General features: G+C 35.6%; 1 protein-coding gene across 2 annotated transcripts in view; it reads right to left on the bottom strand.

Annotated features, from left to right (window-relative positions):
- The window catches only part of MSR1 (macrophage scavenger receptor 1), a 65,548-nt gene that overhangs the window by 27,249 nt on the left and 20,162 nt on the right, over positions 1-18,137 (bottom strand). For both annotated transcript variants that reach the window (XM_090258556.1, XM_090258555.1), the window contains 4 exons: positions 16,616-16,802; positions 9,165-9,245; positions 3,727-3,816; positions 1,297-1,350 (listed from right to left, as the gene is read on the bottom strand). In XM_090258556.1, the coding sequence (XP_090114682.1) occupies positions 1,297-1,350; positions 3,727-3,816; positions 9,165-9,245; positions 16,616-16,802 (412 nt within the window). The remainder of the gene's footprint in view (positions 1-1,296; positions 1,351-3,726; positions 3,817-9,164; positions 9,246-16,615; positions 16,803-18,137) is intronic.

The raw sequence follows: 18,137 nt of genomic DNA on the forward strand, positions 1-18,137 counted from the left end.
AAAGAAGAACTGAAGATAAAGGTAGAGATACAGATAGAGAAAAACATGAAGATAGGGAAGATATACACACGGAACACAACTGAAAATAAATGGAGAGACAAAGAGAAGGGGGAAGAAGCAGAAAAAAAAGTATACAGCAGACAAAAGTAATCAAGGGAGAAAAAATATACTAATGTTTCTATTATCTTAATAAAATAACAACTCTAATAATCACTGAATAACACCAAAGCACTCTGAGGATACGCACAATACTCAGTGTTACTTAAGTCAAGGGCAAACAGACCAACAATGTAACAGATCTGGAAAGAGTCATATGGTCACACCATACTTTAATGCCTGGCATTCACAATGGTGACCCTAAGCTGTCTAAAGGTGGCCCCATACATAGTATTAGGTTAAAATAATTACTGTTGTTAATGTAGAGAAATCAGTACTATATTTCTAAACAATAATTATAATGGAAAACCACTAATTTTTGGTATATTAAAGGACTTGACATAATCTGCCTGAAACAGACCCCTTACGGGTCATCACATGGAGTTCCTGTTGAGAGTATATGGGAGGAACACTTGAATTCTGAGAAGTCAAGTAGGAAATCCTTATTCCTTTTCATAATCCTTTCATTATATCAGTGTAGATTCAACCAAGACACGACGACTGCGTGGCAGCATGGCATTTTGAAGGCACTTCATTTAATATTTAGCTTTTAAGGCCCAATTTATGGATTCTGTACATTGCAGTATGAGGTTAACCCTCCAGCAGGCAGAGACCCCTTCTGTGAGATCTATTCTGTTCTAGTTTTAAAGGTCTTGGGTACAGAATAGCACTCTTCAAGCTTTTAGTAAACTGAACCAAAGTACAAAAACCCAGCCCTCTGAGAATTAGTCTGGCAGAGTTCTTAGATGGTCCAGATTCCTACACATAACATTCCAGTTAGCTCAGTTAATAGGCGAGGAGGCTGTAATGGCTTCTATTCATAAGTTCGATTTTCCTTCACCAGATAGAAATTGGCTTGAAAATTGAACAATTCTCTACGTGGTATTTTTAGAAAATTGTGTTCATCACGAAAACAAAATACAAATGGGTAATGAGATTCCAAGAGCTGCGTGATTTTAATCTATTTGTTTTACTCCAATTAACATACCTCACTTGTAGAAAAGGGTGACTGACTCCCACAAAACCTCTCTGGATCAATGCTGAGGTCCTTTCTCAATATTTGCCCCAGGCCCAACGACTACTATCAGAGCTTGCTTTCTACGAAGGTGCACACCAAAAACCAAAAGACGATGAACTTACAGAAGCTGCTTCCACTCCCCTTTTCTCCCTTCTGGCCTTTTGGTCCAGGATATCCTTGAGGGGTGGAGAGGACAAAAAAAAAAAAAAACTTTTTAAAATTAGGGCAATTCCCAATGCTTGCTTTAAATGGAGACAGAACATCACAGAGTAATCTAGAATATCACTTTATAACAACCTACAGAAACTCATATATAATAATGCTGATGATAATTATTATTATTATATTACTTATTATTATTGTATCATGTTAGAAGCCCCATTACAAACCTGGCACTGTTCTTAGTAGATCCTTTACACACGTTATTTTTCTTAGGCATAATACCTGGGTTCTGGGAATCCAGGCTTGGTGTTAGCAAGCCCCCACAGTAACTGCTGGGGTCAGGGACTGCCTAACCCCCAATAAATCTGCTGCCCCTGGCTGCCCTAGACTCAGGCGACTATCAGGAAGTGGCATCTGTCCAACCGCCAGGCTGCTGGCTGTACAGGGGGCAACTGCTTATGTATTCCAACCCACAGAACTCTTTAAAAACTCTGTCTGCCCCGACCCCAGCTTACCACGTCGCATACTTAATAATCCATCTTGTTCAGCATTGCCTGCTGGCCTCCTCTACCTCCACCAACCCCCTGAAACCTAACAATTTTAAACTATGTACAACGGCATTAAATGTCCCATTTTCCTAAAAGCAGACCACACCGAGGTGCAATTAACTTGGTTTGGGCTTATTCATCCCTTTATTTTCCCTCCTTCTCCGCCAGGAATCCTCGTGTCTGTCACCACAATCTAAACTGTGTTTTTATAGTCCCATTGCAATTTATCTATCTTGTTTTCCATTTCCTTAGAGGGGTGCATCCCAAGCCTGGGCTGTGACTGAATTTCTGGGAGCGCAATCACTGACCTATCGAATCTGAAACACTGGAGGTCAAGCCCAGTAAGCTGTTTACGCAGGCCCTGCAGATGATTTTGGTGCCTGCGCAAGTCAGAGACCTAAAGAAATTCTCTGCATCTCTTAGGCCAGCACAAACACTGTAAAACATCTTGCTGTACAGGAATAATTGTCCTCTGCTCTCTACTCCCACAGCACTCGGTCCTGCTTCCTAAATGCTTATTCCTTACCACATTGCATTAGAGCTGAGTGCTTCTGCATCTTCCTGTCACCTGATCTTGAGGGCAGCAGCGGTGTTATATTTATCTCCAGCATACAGTGAACCCTCAGAAAATCGTGTTGACAGGATAAATGAGTGATTGAATGAATGCTCTCCCAAGTACTCTGGCTAGTAAGCATCTGTTGAACTTCAGGAGTTTAAGGATAGAAAACTATCTAAAACTTGTATAAGCTACAGTTAATAACCAACGTGTACAAACATCTTGCTTTGTGATAAAAAAAAAGAATAAAGTAAGCAAAATAGAAAAAATAAGCTGTTAATCCAAAATAAAAACAATAAAACTCCTCAAAAAAGTCTGTTTGAAGCACTTTAAGATACATATTGATTACTGATAGTCCATCATGATATTCATTTATAAAGTTAACCATTATGATTTAATGTAAATAGGAAGTCACAAAGAAACTGCACCAGAAAGAGCTCCAAACAATATTTTACCATGACTTGCCAGGGATGGTAAATGAGTAGCCAGCTATTTGAGATAGATCCAGACTAATACATCATTTTAACTTTAAACTTAGAAAACAGATACAATATATGTTTTCTCACTTCACAGAATTATTTTGGATTATTTTAGAATCTATAAGTAGCTTTACAATGTTGTCAAATTCAAGGTTTTTAAATATATTTATCTATTGAACACAAATTGCCCATACAGGAAATTCAGCAGTTCCTGAGTGAAACAGATAATTTCCAACAAACAAATGAACAAACATTTCTTTTCACATTGCCAAAAGGGCTTGAGAAAAGCTACATGATTTTAGAGATGGCTGGTACATACATATGCCATTCAGTTCAGGTAAGTTGGGTCTCTGGTGGAGACTGTGTAGGTTGGTCACTTGTGGCCGGCTGATTGCCCTCTAGGCCTGACTGCATTGACACAGTCCGTAAACACAGGTACCGTCAAAATACCGCAAACCTGGCCAGGTTTGGTTAAAGCGTTATTTATAATTTGCATGTTTGTTCTTCTTTGCCAGCCTTCCCACACTCTTTGTCCTAAAATAGATACCATTTTTTCATGGTGATTTATGATCATATGAAGTTTATAAATCCTCTGCTTTTTTAAAAAACGATTTTCCTTTGGGACACAGAAACTTTTCTCAGGAGGACAATAGTCCGTTTTAAAATGTTTCAGGTTACTAAATATATGTCATGTAAGTACCACTAGTCATACTATGATGATCATTGTTTTTGTTATCTAAGAAGTTGAAACACTATCTAGCATTTATTTTACATATTCTATAAAGAAAATATATATTATCATAATACCTGGCCTCCCCGGCTTCCCTGCTGGTCCTGAGAATCCTCGGCTTCCAGGAAAGCCAATTGCTCCCCGATCACCTTTAAGCCCTGGGGGACCTGCGTGGTTAATGAATAAAAAACCACAGTGGTTATAATTCATTTTTCACATAGACTTCAAAGTGCAATGAAACAATCTAGATTCATTAATAAATATAATATAGGGAAATCTTCAAATAGAGTAAAAATATCTGTCCTAAAATTTCATGTGTGCCATTGACAGATGATATAAACTGTAAATAGAAACATTAGTGTATTTAGTACATTGTAGGTTTTCATTAAGTGACATCGCTATTATAAATAAAAACATGTCAGGGAAAAAAATCTTGTCATTTTAACCAAAAGGCTTATGTCATCTAATCAGGAATCTTCAAATGGAAGGATTTTGCTGTTTATAAATTATAAAACATTTATAAATTCTAAATGTTTAAGCTGAAAATTGAATTCTTAAGATTTGTCCTAGAAAAAGCACAGCTCAAGCAATGAGAAATATCAGAGTATTTTTTTTTAACTGGGCTCTTAGTTCTGGAATATATTACTCTAGCTCTCATGGACTTGTTTTTACATATTCCATTGTAATCACAAACAGCAATATAACTACACATACACACATACATTTTGGGTATATTTTATATACATATACAAAACCATGGTTTTACATACTTAAATAAAAGCAGCTTTTTTATTTTGTCCTAAATTGCTGTAGTAACTATGAAAACTGCATATAAAAGCAAATATTACTTTCCTGTGGAATAAATATTCTATTCCTGAAGTTCAGTATCTGAAGATAAATTTTTGTAAAAACGTAATTTTAGGTGTCATCATTAGTTCCCAGGTATCCAAATTTCAGTTAATTCCTTGGGAAACATATTATGAAAATTTGATTATACATCTTTTGCTAATGTCAAGCTCTGAATATATTGCCATTAGGTTAAAGTTCCAGGAGGCAGGGCTTATAGCTTATACATATTTAATTCATTAAAAATATTTTATTAAGGTTCATTCATACAGACCCCTAAATTTGAGCTAACTGTTCTCTAAAAGAACTCAAATTAAGAAGTGTATTATTGTAAATAGTTAAGAAATATTATTCAATCTACTGTAAAAGTTGGATTCTACTTAATAATAAACAGATATCCAAAGCCATAAAATTATAAATTATGTTTAGAAATATTAGTAAAGTCATAACATCTCCATTTAATTCAATTTCTCAATATATGTTATTTTGTGTACACATAGATATATTGTATACATAATATGTATATATGTATGTATATATAGTTGTGTATACTTTGCAGTATACATTAGCTGAACTTCACAGCATACACCCAAATAAAGACCTAACATCAGTTCTCAAAACAGGTGAATAAGTTAATATTTATATCTTTCTTCATTATCCAATCAAGGCAGTTAGACCCTTTGCACTTGCAATTCTTAGAATCTGTCACTCAAATTTACAAATAAAAACATTGACTCTGAACTTCCTTATTTCCTTATCTTAGAACATTCTCCACTTAGTGCCACTCACTGGTGATTCTCATTTTTAGCATTTGCAAGAAGAATGTATTGAGCAAGCACATTGTTTCAGTACAGGCACATTCCTGGAGTTACAAAGGTTCTTATCCAAATAGATCTTCCAGTGTGGAGACAGATGGTAAGAAAATTACCGAATAAATATAGAAGGTAATTACGGAGATTAAAATGTTAGAAAAACAAAGAAATGTAATAGAGAATGCCTTGGGAGATCAGAGAGCCTCTCCAATGATGGCTTAATGAGTACAGATTAGTGACATTCAGTGTTCGGCCAGGGGTTGTGTTACATTTTCAATGGGTGAATAAAGAATCCTTCGATGAAGCACTGTGATACCAGAAATTACTAGTTATTAGAGCTTTATTATGGGAGATGTTTAAACAGACTTTGTATAGCCCATAGAGTTACGTGAATAGTTTTTTTTTTAATGAGGTTTGAAAATGGGACCCCTAAATACAGGCACCACTATGGAATTTTATTCCAAGAGACCAGATTCTCTGAGGCTTTCAGTTAGCAATTAGTTGATTTTCTGCAATAATCTGTGTCAAGGGGGAAGGGTCTGACCCCTGCTTCTAATCCACAGGCAAGACAAGTACATTTCACACAGAATCTCAGCTATGACATGTTAGGGTTTCCAGGGGCCTTACGCCTCATGCAATTTGCATCTGTCACTTTATAGAAGCAGGAACAGAAGACGAGAGACCCAGCCGCTTCTGTAAGGCTGGTCTGATAATTATGCACATGCTCTGGGCGCCCAGCTCTGCAATCGGGCTTCTTTCTGGGGTCTAGCAGACTGGTTAAGAATATGGACTATGCAATCGTGTCCATCGGGGTTCAAATACTAGCTCTGCCACTTACCAGCTGCAGCTTGATCTTGGGCGAGCCATTTAGCCTCCCTGTGCATCTGTAAAATGGTGTACTATTTGTCCCTATATCATAAATTTTATGTGATGATTCAAAGAGCTAATTAATGCAAAACACTTAGAGAAAGTGCCTCCCATATGACAAATGCTTTGTGTAGGCTCTTCTCCTCCTTCTTTATAGTAAACATAATTATTCTTTTCACCAGCTCTTGGTGAAAGTTGCTACATTTAGTTTTATTTAACAACATGCACATAGTTAGCAGTGACCTTTTGGGATTCATTGGCACAACATTCCTTACTCAAACCTGTATTTTAGCAAGCATTGTCCTGAGGGAAGCCAGAGGGAAGACCTTCCTAGGTCAGTCTGGGGGTAGGGGTGGGATGGAATAAAGGCGTGTGTGGATACAAAGACTACTAAATTATGGTTCCTATATTCCAATATCCACAGTTATGATAGAGTTCATTTCTTCCCCAGAGACACATCTCCTATGGTGGAAAATTCAGTCTATGTAAGAAAAGTTGACAGCAGCGGTTGATGATGTAAATTTTGCAGCCAAAGTAGTCTTTGTTTCCCTCTCAAAGATTCTTATGAAGGTGGTGCCTTCTGTGCATACAGGTCAGGCTAACCTGTGATCCCACAAGGGGCAAAAACAGGCCACTAAATGGCTACAGGCAGCACAAGGACATGTAGGAACTAAGGAGGTGTTCTTCAAAGCCCTGCTGTCATCGTGGAATAACCCTAAAAGTGGTCCCCAAAGGATCTCAGATGAGACCAACAGTCCTTGATCATGACATTTCTCGCCCTTATCTAATTATTTATTGTACCGTGGGTTCTGTGAAGGCAGAAACTCTCTACTTCTGTGAGCAGGATCCACAGAGCCTTGCAGAGAACTGGGCACAGGGGAAGTACTCAATAAACATTCTTTCAAGTTAAAGGCACTAGGTCATTCCCCCTGGCATTAGTCCAAGGAAATGACACTCTGAAATAAATTTCTGATATATTATTTTGAGGTAAAGCATACTTTAGCATTATATGCAGCATGGACATGAGTAAGAATTGTGATGGTATTGATTATTTACGTCCACTAGCATAAACCACTTGAGTTTCTCAGATTTTCATACTATCATTGTTAAGTCTGGATGACTTTGACTTTCTCAAGCTAAGTTTAAAGGGTTTAGTTAGATGTATTGGGCGGGAAGGTTCATGAACTTACTCAAATAAGGAAGTAGAATTATCAGGACAGTCCATCATATACTCATGACTTCCTTATTCCAGTTCTAAGCTTGGGGAGTTAGGCAGTTTGGCAGAAAATGAAATAGAATGCAGTAATTAAGTAGAAAGAATCAACTGCGGTGCCTGAAAGCTGGAATACTTCTCCTGCAGTACACTGAGCCAAACAGTGACCCAATCATCCAAAAGAGTCAACTTATCACCGCAACAAATGAAATCTTTCTTTTGTGAAGGCCTGCATCATGCATGTTTGTGTAAAGGAGTAGTACCAACAGCAGCAGACTACACCCTCACTACAAGAATCAAAGCAGCTTTGTAATGGCATCTGTATGGTATTAACTACAGCTAAGGCTTTTAAACCCCTCTTTACATTTCATACATCCATGGTGCAGAAATAGCTGCAAAAGATGCTCCCAGACAAAGCTTTGCATGGTAGGTTGTAGCCCAGCCTGGACTTTTATGTCTGATTATAAAGTGTTGACCATTGCACTTCATAATGGAGGAGCTGGCAGACCTTTGACAATAGTAGCTTTGGCAGCTGACATAATACTGGTTATTTTGCAAGACATTAATGCACCATTATTAATATCTGCTGAATGCTAGTCAAGTAGAAAGACTTTTCTGAATAAAAAATCTTACCTGGCAGTGCTTTCAAAGACACACAAACAACCCATTATATATATATATATTTTTTTTTTCTTTAAAATATTTTTTAAACTTTTTAATGTAAACTTTATACACTGGATTTTAAAACACAATTATACAAAAGCCAGGCCGCTGTAAAATTCGTGCTTTTCATTTCTAAAAATTATTTTTCTGATCTAACCTGGGCTAGTCAATACATTAATCAGAAAGAAGAACATTTTATATAATCCAAAGGCAGAAAACTAAGATGAAGTACATGATATTTAGACACTTTCTGTCAGCACAAACCATTCTAGTTATAATTAGACCATGCAATATACTCCCTACTTTCAAAAAGCATGTGGGGTATTTGATTTCTAGCCAAGACTAACATGACAATCATGTTTTTGTTGTCTTCTGGATTTTCTTGAGAACAAAAAGGTTTCTGCTCTTTCTCCTTTTCTGCCTTCTATATTATCTTCTTTCAAAATATTGCTTTCAGATTACAACACAGACAGGGAAAACAACTGGAAACAATTTTGCTCTAAGTAAAATACAGACAATGTCTGACAACAGAGGTGAAAATCAACTGCATTCCAGTCAGTTTTTACATTTGGATTTTGTAGATTTACACAGATATATTCCACTTATGGACTGGAGAAGGAATCTAATCCAATTTGCCTTTGATTTATATTAACGTATAATGTTTGTATCTGAAAAACCAGATAACTTGCAAAATGTATTCAACATGAAAATGGTTTTCATAGTCTCCATGTGCGATCTAAAGATCTAAAGCTAGATCACGGCCATATGCTGATTGCAGTCTGTGAAATAGATAACACTCCCTAGATTCATGAGATTTGTGAACAATGCCATGTAGTTGCTCTGGCTAAAGCCTTTAACTTTCTCCAGAGTCATTGCTTGCTCTTCAGTACATTAGAACAATTAGGCTGTTGGGACAGGTAATATGCCCCACAATGCACATGCGCACACACACACACACACTCACACACACACACACACACACACACAACATACACACACTGCCCACAGGGAAATACTCAAATAGCTCTTTCCCCTACACACACACACATGGAGGGGTATTACACAGCCCTGTAGTAGACGAGTAAGCTTGAGTCCATAGTTCCTATTACCATACCTACTGGGCCGGGACTGCCTTGTGGGCCAGCATCTCCGGTGAAACCTCTATCTCCTTTTTCACCTGGGGGTCCGGGGGGGCCTTTAAAAAGAAATTACAATTACTGATCATAGTTGTAAAGCACAGGCAAAATGGATTTGTCATTTGTTAAGACAATTGTGTAAGTAAAGCCAAAGCCTTTTATTTGTTACATAATAATGCCGAATAAAGAAGACTGGCCTTCCTGAACAGAGGCAGGCCCTGCTATTGAGTAGCACAATGTCCTGTACTCACAAGGGTTACGTAGCCTGAAATTAGACATCCTCATTGTGTATAAATATTTATGGGTGCCTAGCACTTTTCTAGGTTCTCAGAACCTGGGGGCAGAGAAGACACACTGAGTCAAAGATGGCACAAACTCACATGAGTGTTGTGCACATATAGGCAGATTTCACTGTATTGAGGTCAATGCCGTATAGAAAATGTATAAGTAAAAACTTATAACTCATGAGTGATACCCACAAGGGAAACTAAACCACACATAGTAGACAGCTAAAACATTATAGCTGAAAGTGACAAAGTTGGGTATTTGTTAGATTCAGATCAGAATGAACAGCAATGTGAAAAGATTTTATTGAGGGAGTGGGATTTGAAGGGTACTTCGAACATGGAATAAAATGACACCAAAGAAAATGGCAAACAGGTGAAAATGAGTAAAGGAATTCTTTTTCAAGTAAAATATTAAGTAGAATCCCTAGATAGATACAGACATTCTAAAATAAGTTGGAGGGATTACAGGGAAAATTTTGACTACTTATCCTCACAACTTCCCAGGTGTCTCTGAGTACTGAGTTAGATCAACACTGACTTAGGCATTTGAGTTTTATGTGCCCAGCAAAACAGATACTTTGTATGTGACCACTTCTTTATAATGATGGCACTGAGCATGTCTTTAGAACCTAAAGGTGTCCTACTAATAGTCTCTCTTCTACACAGAGTGCACAGGGCAAGTATTATTCCCTACACTTAGCAATTTTCTATTCAGCTCCAAAAGGAAGAAACAAACTTGCATGTATCATAGAATAATCGAATTAACAACATTTTAAAAGAGGCATATTAAATTGCTTGGTTCAGCCACATACATAGCCCACGGACAACACACAACTATATTTAGCATCACTGGTTAGAGCTGTTTGTTTACAAATTTTAATTAGGTTGGGAGATGTAACAACTGAAGAATTCTAAAAGGTGGCCACATAAATAGGTAAAGATTGTCTCATGAGTAAGAATATTCAGTCCATTTTGTTTGTTTCTTTGGAAGTCCTTGTCCCTGCTTCTCTCTATTCTTCTGATCTCTTCTATTTTTTAAGGTCTAACTTGGGTTTTAGAACCTTCCTCTCATGGTTACTCAGTTTTCAAGATGTCATTGTTCTTCTCAAGGGCACATTGTCCCTTTCTCTTCATATGCAACAGTGGACAGTAATGTTCTATTGTATTTTCATTGCAAAAACCACTCTACTTATAATAAGAAATATGAAAGCCTAGAAAAGATATTATAAGAAAAATATAATTTATATTTCTATCATCTTAAGAGAAGAACCATTTACATGCTTCCTGTATTTGTATGTGTGTTATTTGTTGTTGCTCAATTTTTCACATAATCATCATGTAAACTATCTACTACTGGGCATTAGGTAATTAGCAAATTCTCCTAAGCTATAGCTTAATGTTGGAAACACATGTTTAGGTGTTGCACAAGAACTGTGGTTTATATCAGTGGGCATCTGTGTGCCTCTCTCCTATTCCATGTGGGATGCTCTTCCCAACAAGGGGAGTTTAACTTCCATACAATAAAGACCACAGTAGACTCTGCACAGAGATGAAGGGGGCAGCAAGCAAAGCAGAAAGACCCAATTTGTAGCCTGAGTTTCGCTGAGCAAACTGAAGGGAAGCAAATTCATGGTACCCAAGAATGGTGTGGGGTTTTTTTGTTTGTTTGTTTTTTGTTTTTTTGTTTGTTTGTTTGTTTTTTAAGTGGAGGAGCAAAGACTTTGATTTAGCAATTCAGGCTCTAAAGCAAGACACAGGCATTCCAGGAAAAAACAGAATGTGTGAGACAGGACAAGGGAGATACAGACTAAATCTAGGCTCCTAGCCTCTAGAAATGAAACTCATAATCACTAATTATCCTTTCAGTTATTTTGCATGTAACTGTATACAGTAGCTGTATACAGCTCTAATGTTGCAGCAGTAGTTCTATCATAACAAATACATGTTATTTTATAAAATTCTGAATTAAAAATCCCTTCTGTCTATTTTTATATAAAAACACTGATAGCAGTTGGCAGTTACAAAATAGTGGCAAAACTGTGAAGTACAGTATAGGTAATAAAGTCAATAACACTGTAATACTTGTGCATGGTTGTCAGGTGGGTAAGAAACTTATTGGGGGAGCCCTTTACAAGTTACATAAATGCCTAACCACTATATGGCACACCTGAAACTAATATAATATTTAATGTCAACTGCAACTGAAAAATTTTAAAAAATAATTTCAAGAATTAATAAAGTTATTTCTAAAATAACAACAATAACAAGAACAAAAAACCGAATACCAGGTATCTGACTATCAGAGTAAGGGAACCAGGTAAATGTTTTCTTTAAAGATACTAGGCGTATTAGATGTTACTTTTTTATGGTCATTTTGTTCTTCATATGGCATTAATCTCAATTACTATATTATGACTTTTTTTTTGTTGTTGTTGTTTTATTAGCCATTGTTATACTCTTCTACTGCTAAGTCCAAAATGCGAGAAGTGTCTCAATAAATGTTTTTAGCATCTTAGGTAGTTTGAGCAGGTAGAAGTACAGACATCAACCTGTTTTCTCTTAGCTTCTTGCATAGGACTTTTGAGAACATTGACAACATAATGCTACCGTGATACCTCCCACAAGGGCTCTCTTTGCTAGCCTTGCTCTAGCTACGTGCCCATCACCTTGCAGACGGACTGTTGCAGAATTTCTTCTTAATCTTGTCTGAAAGTATTTTGTTTATTTCACCCTCAGATTTCCTTCAGTCAGCTTTTAAAAAATCTCTATCTATCTCTATTTGATTGATTTATTGATCTATGTATTACATATCTCCATCTGAACCATAAAGTAATGTAGTAATCTATTCTGCCATGTTATAGAAAAAAGAATCAAGAACTTTTACTGAAGAGACTTAAGAGTCCATTGTAGTCACCTTCATTGTTTTAGATTACTATCTGGCTTCTCAAAATTCTGTTCCATGATCCCATCACTAACTGCCTCTGAGCATCAAATGGAAATAATGCTACCTGCCAGCTCCCTTGCTAACATATGTCAAAGGAAACTTGATTAATAATAGTCAAAATGTATGATTTTCTCTAGTTCAAAAAGTGATAAGAATTCACATTATTTTATTTTCCATTTTTAATTTCTCCTAACTGGGAAGTTACAGGAATTATTTGTAAATGCTATAGCAATAACTTTCCATGAACAAATCCCTCTATAAAACATACATACACAATCCACTTCTTTCCTATAATTTTTTTTTAAAAAGTAAATCAGATTTCTACATAGCCCCAAGATATGTAGTGTATCAGTAATCATAAATATCATAGATTAACATTATGCAGTTTAGTGCAAAGCAAACCCAGGCCTATTTTTATTTAAAATGCTCAGATGATAACATAGCACTCAAAATATCTGCCTGTATTTTCAGAGCTATGCTCCATATCCTACTCATTATGTTCATAAATTTTTTTACTTTGTTCTCAATCTTGCCTCATATTTATATCATCATAAAATCTTCCAAATCTTCTAGGCTCTTACTGCTTAAACCTGCCCCCTTTTTTTGTATCCTTCCAGTTTTCATGCTTACTGACTTAGATATATTTAATCAGAAAGAGGCCTTAAAGATTTTAGTCAAACATACCTATAGAAGGTCAGAGAGAGTGAATTTATTCAAGGTCTTAAAGTGTATTATTGGGTAAAACCAGATTTAGAACTCTTATTTCCTGACATCCTAGGTGATACTATTTCATACTTAATTGATGTCACTTTTGACATCTGTTCTTCTATTACTCCTGAGATTATATGATTATTTTTTTATTTATAGTGGCTAAAGACAAAATCTACTACTTAATTCCAATACTTAATTGCACATAAATCTCTAAATTTAAATACCATCAATAGCTTATTCTTCTTTACCATGAAATATATTTATTAGGTACTGGAAAAATACATTAAGCATTTTCCAAATGAGCATAATGCTATCTTTTTCACCACTGAAACATACCACATTTTATTTCTCTTAATGTTTTTCCTAAATGTTCACCACGTTTGTTTCTTTAAATCATGTTGTCCTCAGCTCCTCCCCAAACTCAGCTTTACTGTTCCAACAGTTTAGTCTTTTAGACTATAATTGCTAAAATTACCTGAAAAATGGATTAAAACATCTTCATCTCTTTTATCTTTATTGTTAGTTAGCAATTGTTAATATAAAAAAAGGGAACAGAAAGTAATGATACTGGTCCTGTAACCCACAAGTGATAAAGAACTCAATTTATACAGTATGCCTCCCTGGGTTATAGCTTAATGAACATTTATTAAAAGTTTATTTTATAAGGGAGAGGGGGTGGGTTGGGTGGGGGAGAAATTGGGGGAAAAGGGGACAACTGTAATTGAAAAACCAAAATAAAAAAATTTAAAAAAAAAAGTTTATTTTATGGCTAGATGCTATAAAGAATATAAAAACAGTGCCTCATTTTAAGGAACTTAATGTTTACAGGAAGATGTAACATTTCACTAGAAGATAGTATGAGACGCTCTTGGATATGACAATCATATTAAGAATTCTCCTGTGGAAAAAAATTTCTAAATGTTCAATACAAATCTCGGCAAGGATATTACTGTGGTGGAACCAGAGAAGGCTTCATGTAAGAGGTCACATATTAGAGGGACATTGAATGATAGATATTTTCAGATATTAATAGAAGAGGAAAGATATTTCAGGTGAAGGAAAAGACCTGAGGCAGGATGTAAAAAGTACTGGGGATATTAGAATCACAGTAAAGTCAATTGAACGATCTTGTATCAAAAAGCGAAAAGGAAGAGCATGAGGCATTCAAAAATAGTTAAGAGACCTTGAGTGCCAAAGAAAGAAGTATTTGTCTCACAAGGGGGCAATGAAACGCTTTTTGCAATCTAGGGTTTCCTGTCAGGAATTCTGTATTCTAACAAGAATGTAGAAAGAATAACAGTGGGAAAGATTGAGGGAGGAAGTGATTGGGAGACTATTTCAATAGTCGGCCAGAGTAGTGATAAAAATAGTTGAACACACAAATATAAAGAAGCCACAAGGGATAGAGATCATAAAGCAAAAGAACTAATGATAGCCTTGGGAGAAAGAATAAAAACAAATACATTTTTTATCTTGGAAACCTGGAAGAATGACACTGCCAATTACAAAGTGTGACTTAACGAGAAAGTCCTAAGAATGAGAAGAAATAAAAGTACTGGTTTCACTTATTCATTCAACACATAGATAGTTGCTCACCCACTAAACATCAGGTGCTCTAACAGGGCCTACGTAAGAACAGATAGTCAGTAGAGGCAAGATGAAACTTCTTGGAGCTCACATTCCATAGGAGAAGACATATGTAAACAAATAAGCAGTTGAACATGGGAAACAATTTCCTATAGCAGTCAATACTATGAGGAAGTTAAAGCAAATGATGGTATAGAGATGGGGAGAAGAATGAGAATGGGGGAGGGAAAATTGGCTCTAAAAACATGATTCTGAGAGGAGCCAAGAAGGAGTAAAGATGTAAGAGGAGAACATTTCAAGGCAGAGAGAGGAAGCTAGTACAAATTCTGGACATCATCCTTTCAGATGTCCAAGTTAGACAGAGAGAATGCCACAGGAGAACTTAGAAAATGAGGGCAAATTAGTGAATTGATGCCAGACCAGGTAGGAATTAGATTTTCTTCTCTGTCCAACAGGGAGATATTGGAGGATATGAAGATTGAGAGAGAAGAAATCTGATAACATTTTTTAATAGCAGTCTTTTGTTCTGCATTATGTAGAGTGGATTAAGATTAGGATCAGGGAGGACAATTGGGAAGCTGATATATCACGTCACACTGGAATACGGCTGCTTAAATTAGAATAGCAGCAGAGCAGATAATGACAAGGAGTTTTATTAGAAATATTATATGCAAGGAGAGTTGACAGGACTCAGACGGACTGGCTGTAGGGATGGAGGGAAAGAGAAACGTCAAAGATACCTTCTAAGATGTTGGAATAAATCACAGATTGGACAATGATGCAACTAACAGATAAGACTCGGGAAGCAACAGATTTGGGGGTAGATGGGTGTGGGGTGCTCAAAAATCAAGGATTTGGTTTTGGATTTGTAAAGTGTGGGATCCCTATTTGAAATCTAAGTGGAGTGGACCAGTTGTTAGTGAGAATGCTGACTAATTCAAATGTGTCTTTGTTATCTGTTTTAATGTAATAATTAAAAAATACATACAATGTGTTCTCCATAAGTAAGCTATAAAGCATAATAATAAAGAGAACACCCCTGCAACATCTCAACCCCCCCCCAAAATAAGTATCTACCAGGTATACCTGAGTCTCATTCATCTAGTTTCTTTTCAGAAAAAAAACATTCGTATGAATTGAGTGTACCTCATTTCCTTGCATTTTAAAAACAGTCATTCTTATTACATATGTATATATCTGTAAATATACACTATTTAATTTTACTTAATTGTGAGAACTGAAAACAAAGTGCACTCTATATAGTCTTCTGAAACTTGTTCTTTACAAGAGACAAATCTAAACAGAAGGATAGCAAAAGGTTGAAACTAAATATGGAAAATATTAAAGATGGAAGTAATTAGAAGCTAGTGTGAGATATATATGGTATATATATTAGTTTAAAAATCAGTAATATTCAACTTAACTTGTATGCAAATAACTAAAAAAGTAATTGACAAATTCATTGTTGTTGGGTTTTCTTTTTTTGTTGTTGGTTTTTTGTTTTTTTTTTTTTGAGAGTTTGAAGTCTTTTTGAATTAATAATACAGTAGGGTAAGACATAAAAAGAATCTAGAAGTTTTGGAAAAGAGAATTAACAAGCTTGATTTACAGGTAGAGAACTTTGCATCTTACAGAAAATCACTTTTGGTCTTTAGTAATACAGGACATTTGGAACAATGACTCATTAGACATTAAGAGAGGTTGTATTTGTCCATCCCTTTCTGTTTAAAGGACGCCAGGATAGTTATATTACCATGATCTGAAGATTTCTTCCTCTATATATCTATAGTAAATATATGCACAAAACTATTTTGAGTCATAGGATTTAGAAGGCCAAGTCTCAGTATATATCAGTACATTTTAATATGTCATTTTCTGGAAGAATGAGAAGATATTTTACCTTGAATTAAAGTAATATTTTTCAATGTCTGCGAATGTTCCCAATCTTTCAGTCGGAGGTCATTAGTGATGTTATTCAATAGTTTCACTTCCCCTTTTATTTCCTGTTCCAAATGTGCTTGTTTTTCTTTCATGGACATAATTTCTGCTGATGCATTGTACACACGCTCTTCTAATTCACTCATTTCCTGTGAAACAGAAGCAAGCATCCGCAATTTTTGTTATACAATTATTTATCAAATATACAACTTTAAGAAACTCTGGAATTCACATTTTAAAAAATTCATATATTATTATAGAAATATTATGCAATAAGAATACAAAAATTAGAGAAGTATTTTAAGATAATAATTCCTTGGTTTTGAAGTATTTCCTCTTTTGACTGAATGGCTGAATTTTCACACCCTCTGCAGTGCTCCCACCAACTAATTGAATATATCTAAGGTATTCATTTATTCCCAAATATATAGATCTCAAAATGTTAATAAAATAATTTTTAAAAGCTTGTTATATGGTTTTTAATTTATCTGAAGTAAAACTTTTTATACTGTATTTATAGTAGAAATATAGTATTACAATTCTGTGAATTTAGTAGATTTAAATATTAAATTGTTTTATAGGAATAACAAAGTTTAATGCCATATTTCTCAGTGGTAATTAACATTCAGGATAGTTTTTCATATGCAATACAATCTCAACTGGCATATTAATAATACGTTACTTTTAATTTCTATTGTCTCTGTATTTGAGGTTTCATTATTTGTTTTCAATTATAATTATATATACTTTGTGAGCATTTATATACCTGCATGCATATATAGAGAGGTGTGAACAAGAGATATTCTACTTGTTTGATCTGGGACATGATTTTATTTTTTACTCAATAATACATTAAGAATACACAATACTTGATATCAAACTATTCTACAAGGCCATTGTAATCAAAAAAGGTTGGTACTGGCATAAAAACAGACATATAGATCAATGGAACAGAACAGAGAGCCTAGAAATAAACCCACACTTTTATGGTCAATTAATATTTGACAAAGGAGGCAAGAGCATATAATGGAGTAAAGATAGTCTTCAATAAATGGTGTGAGGAAAATTGGACAGGAACATGCAAAAAAATAAAACTAGACCACCAGCTTACACCATACACAAGAATTAACTCAGAATGAAGAAAAGACTTAAATGTAAGTCACAAAACCATAAAAATCCTAGAAGAAATCATAGGCAGTAAAATCTCAGACATCTCTTGTTGCAATCTTTGCTGATATATATCCTATGACAAGGGAAACAAAGAAAAAAATAAACAAGTGGGACAACATCAAACTGAAAAGCTTCTGCACAGCAAAAGAAAGCATCAAAGCCCTGGCTGCTGTGGCTCAGTGGATTGAGCATCGGCTTGCGAGCCAAGTGTCGCTGGTTCGATTCCCATGACTAGGTTGCACGCCAGATCCCCAGCTGGGGGTACAAGTGAGAGGCAACCACACAGTGATGTTTCTCTCCCTCTCTTTCTCCTT

The sequence above is a fragment of the Furipterus horrens genome, unplaced genomic scaffold (assembly GCF_987537825.1).
Source record: "Furipterus horrens unplaced genomic scaffold, mFurHor1.1.pri manual_scaffold_12, whole genome shotgun sequence".
NCBI classification, from domain to species: Eukaryota; Metazoa; Chordata; class Mammalia; order Chiroptera; family Furipteridae; genus Furipterus; species Furipterus horrens.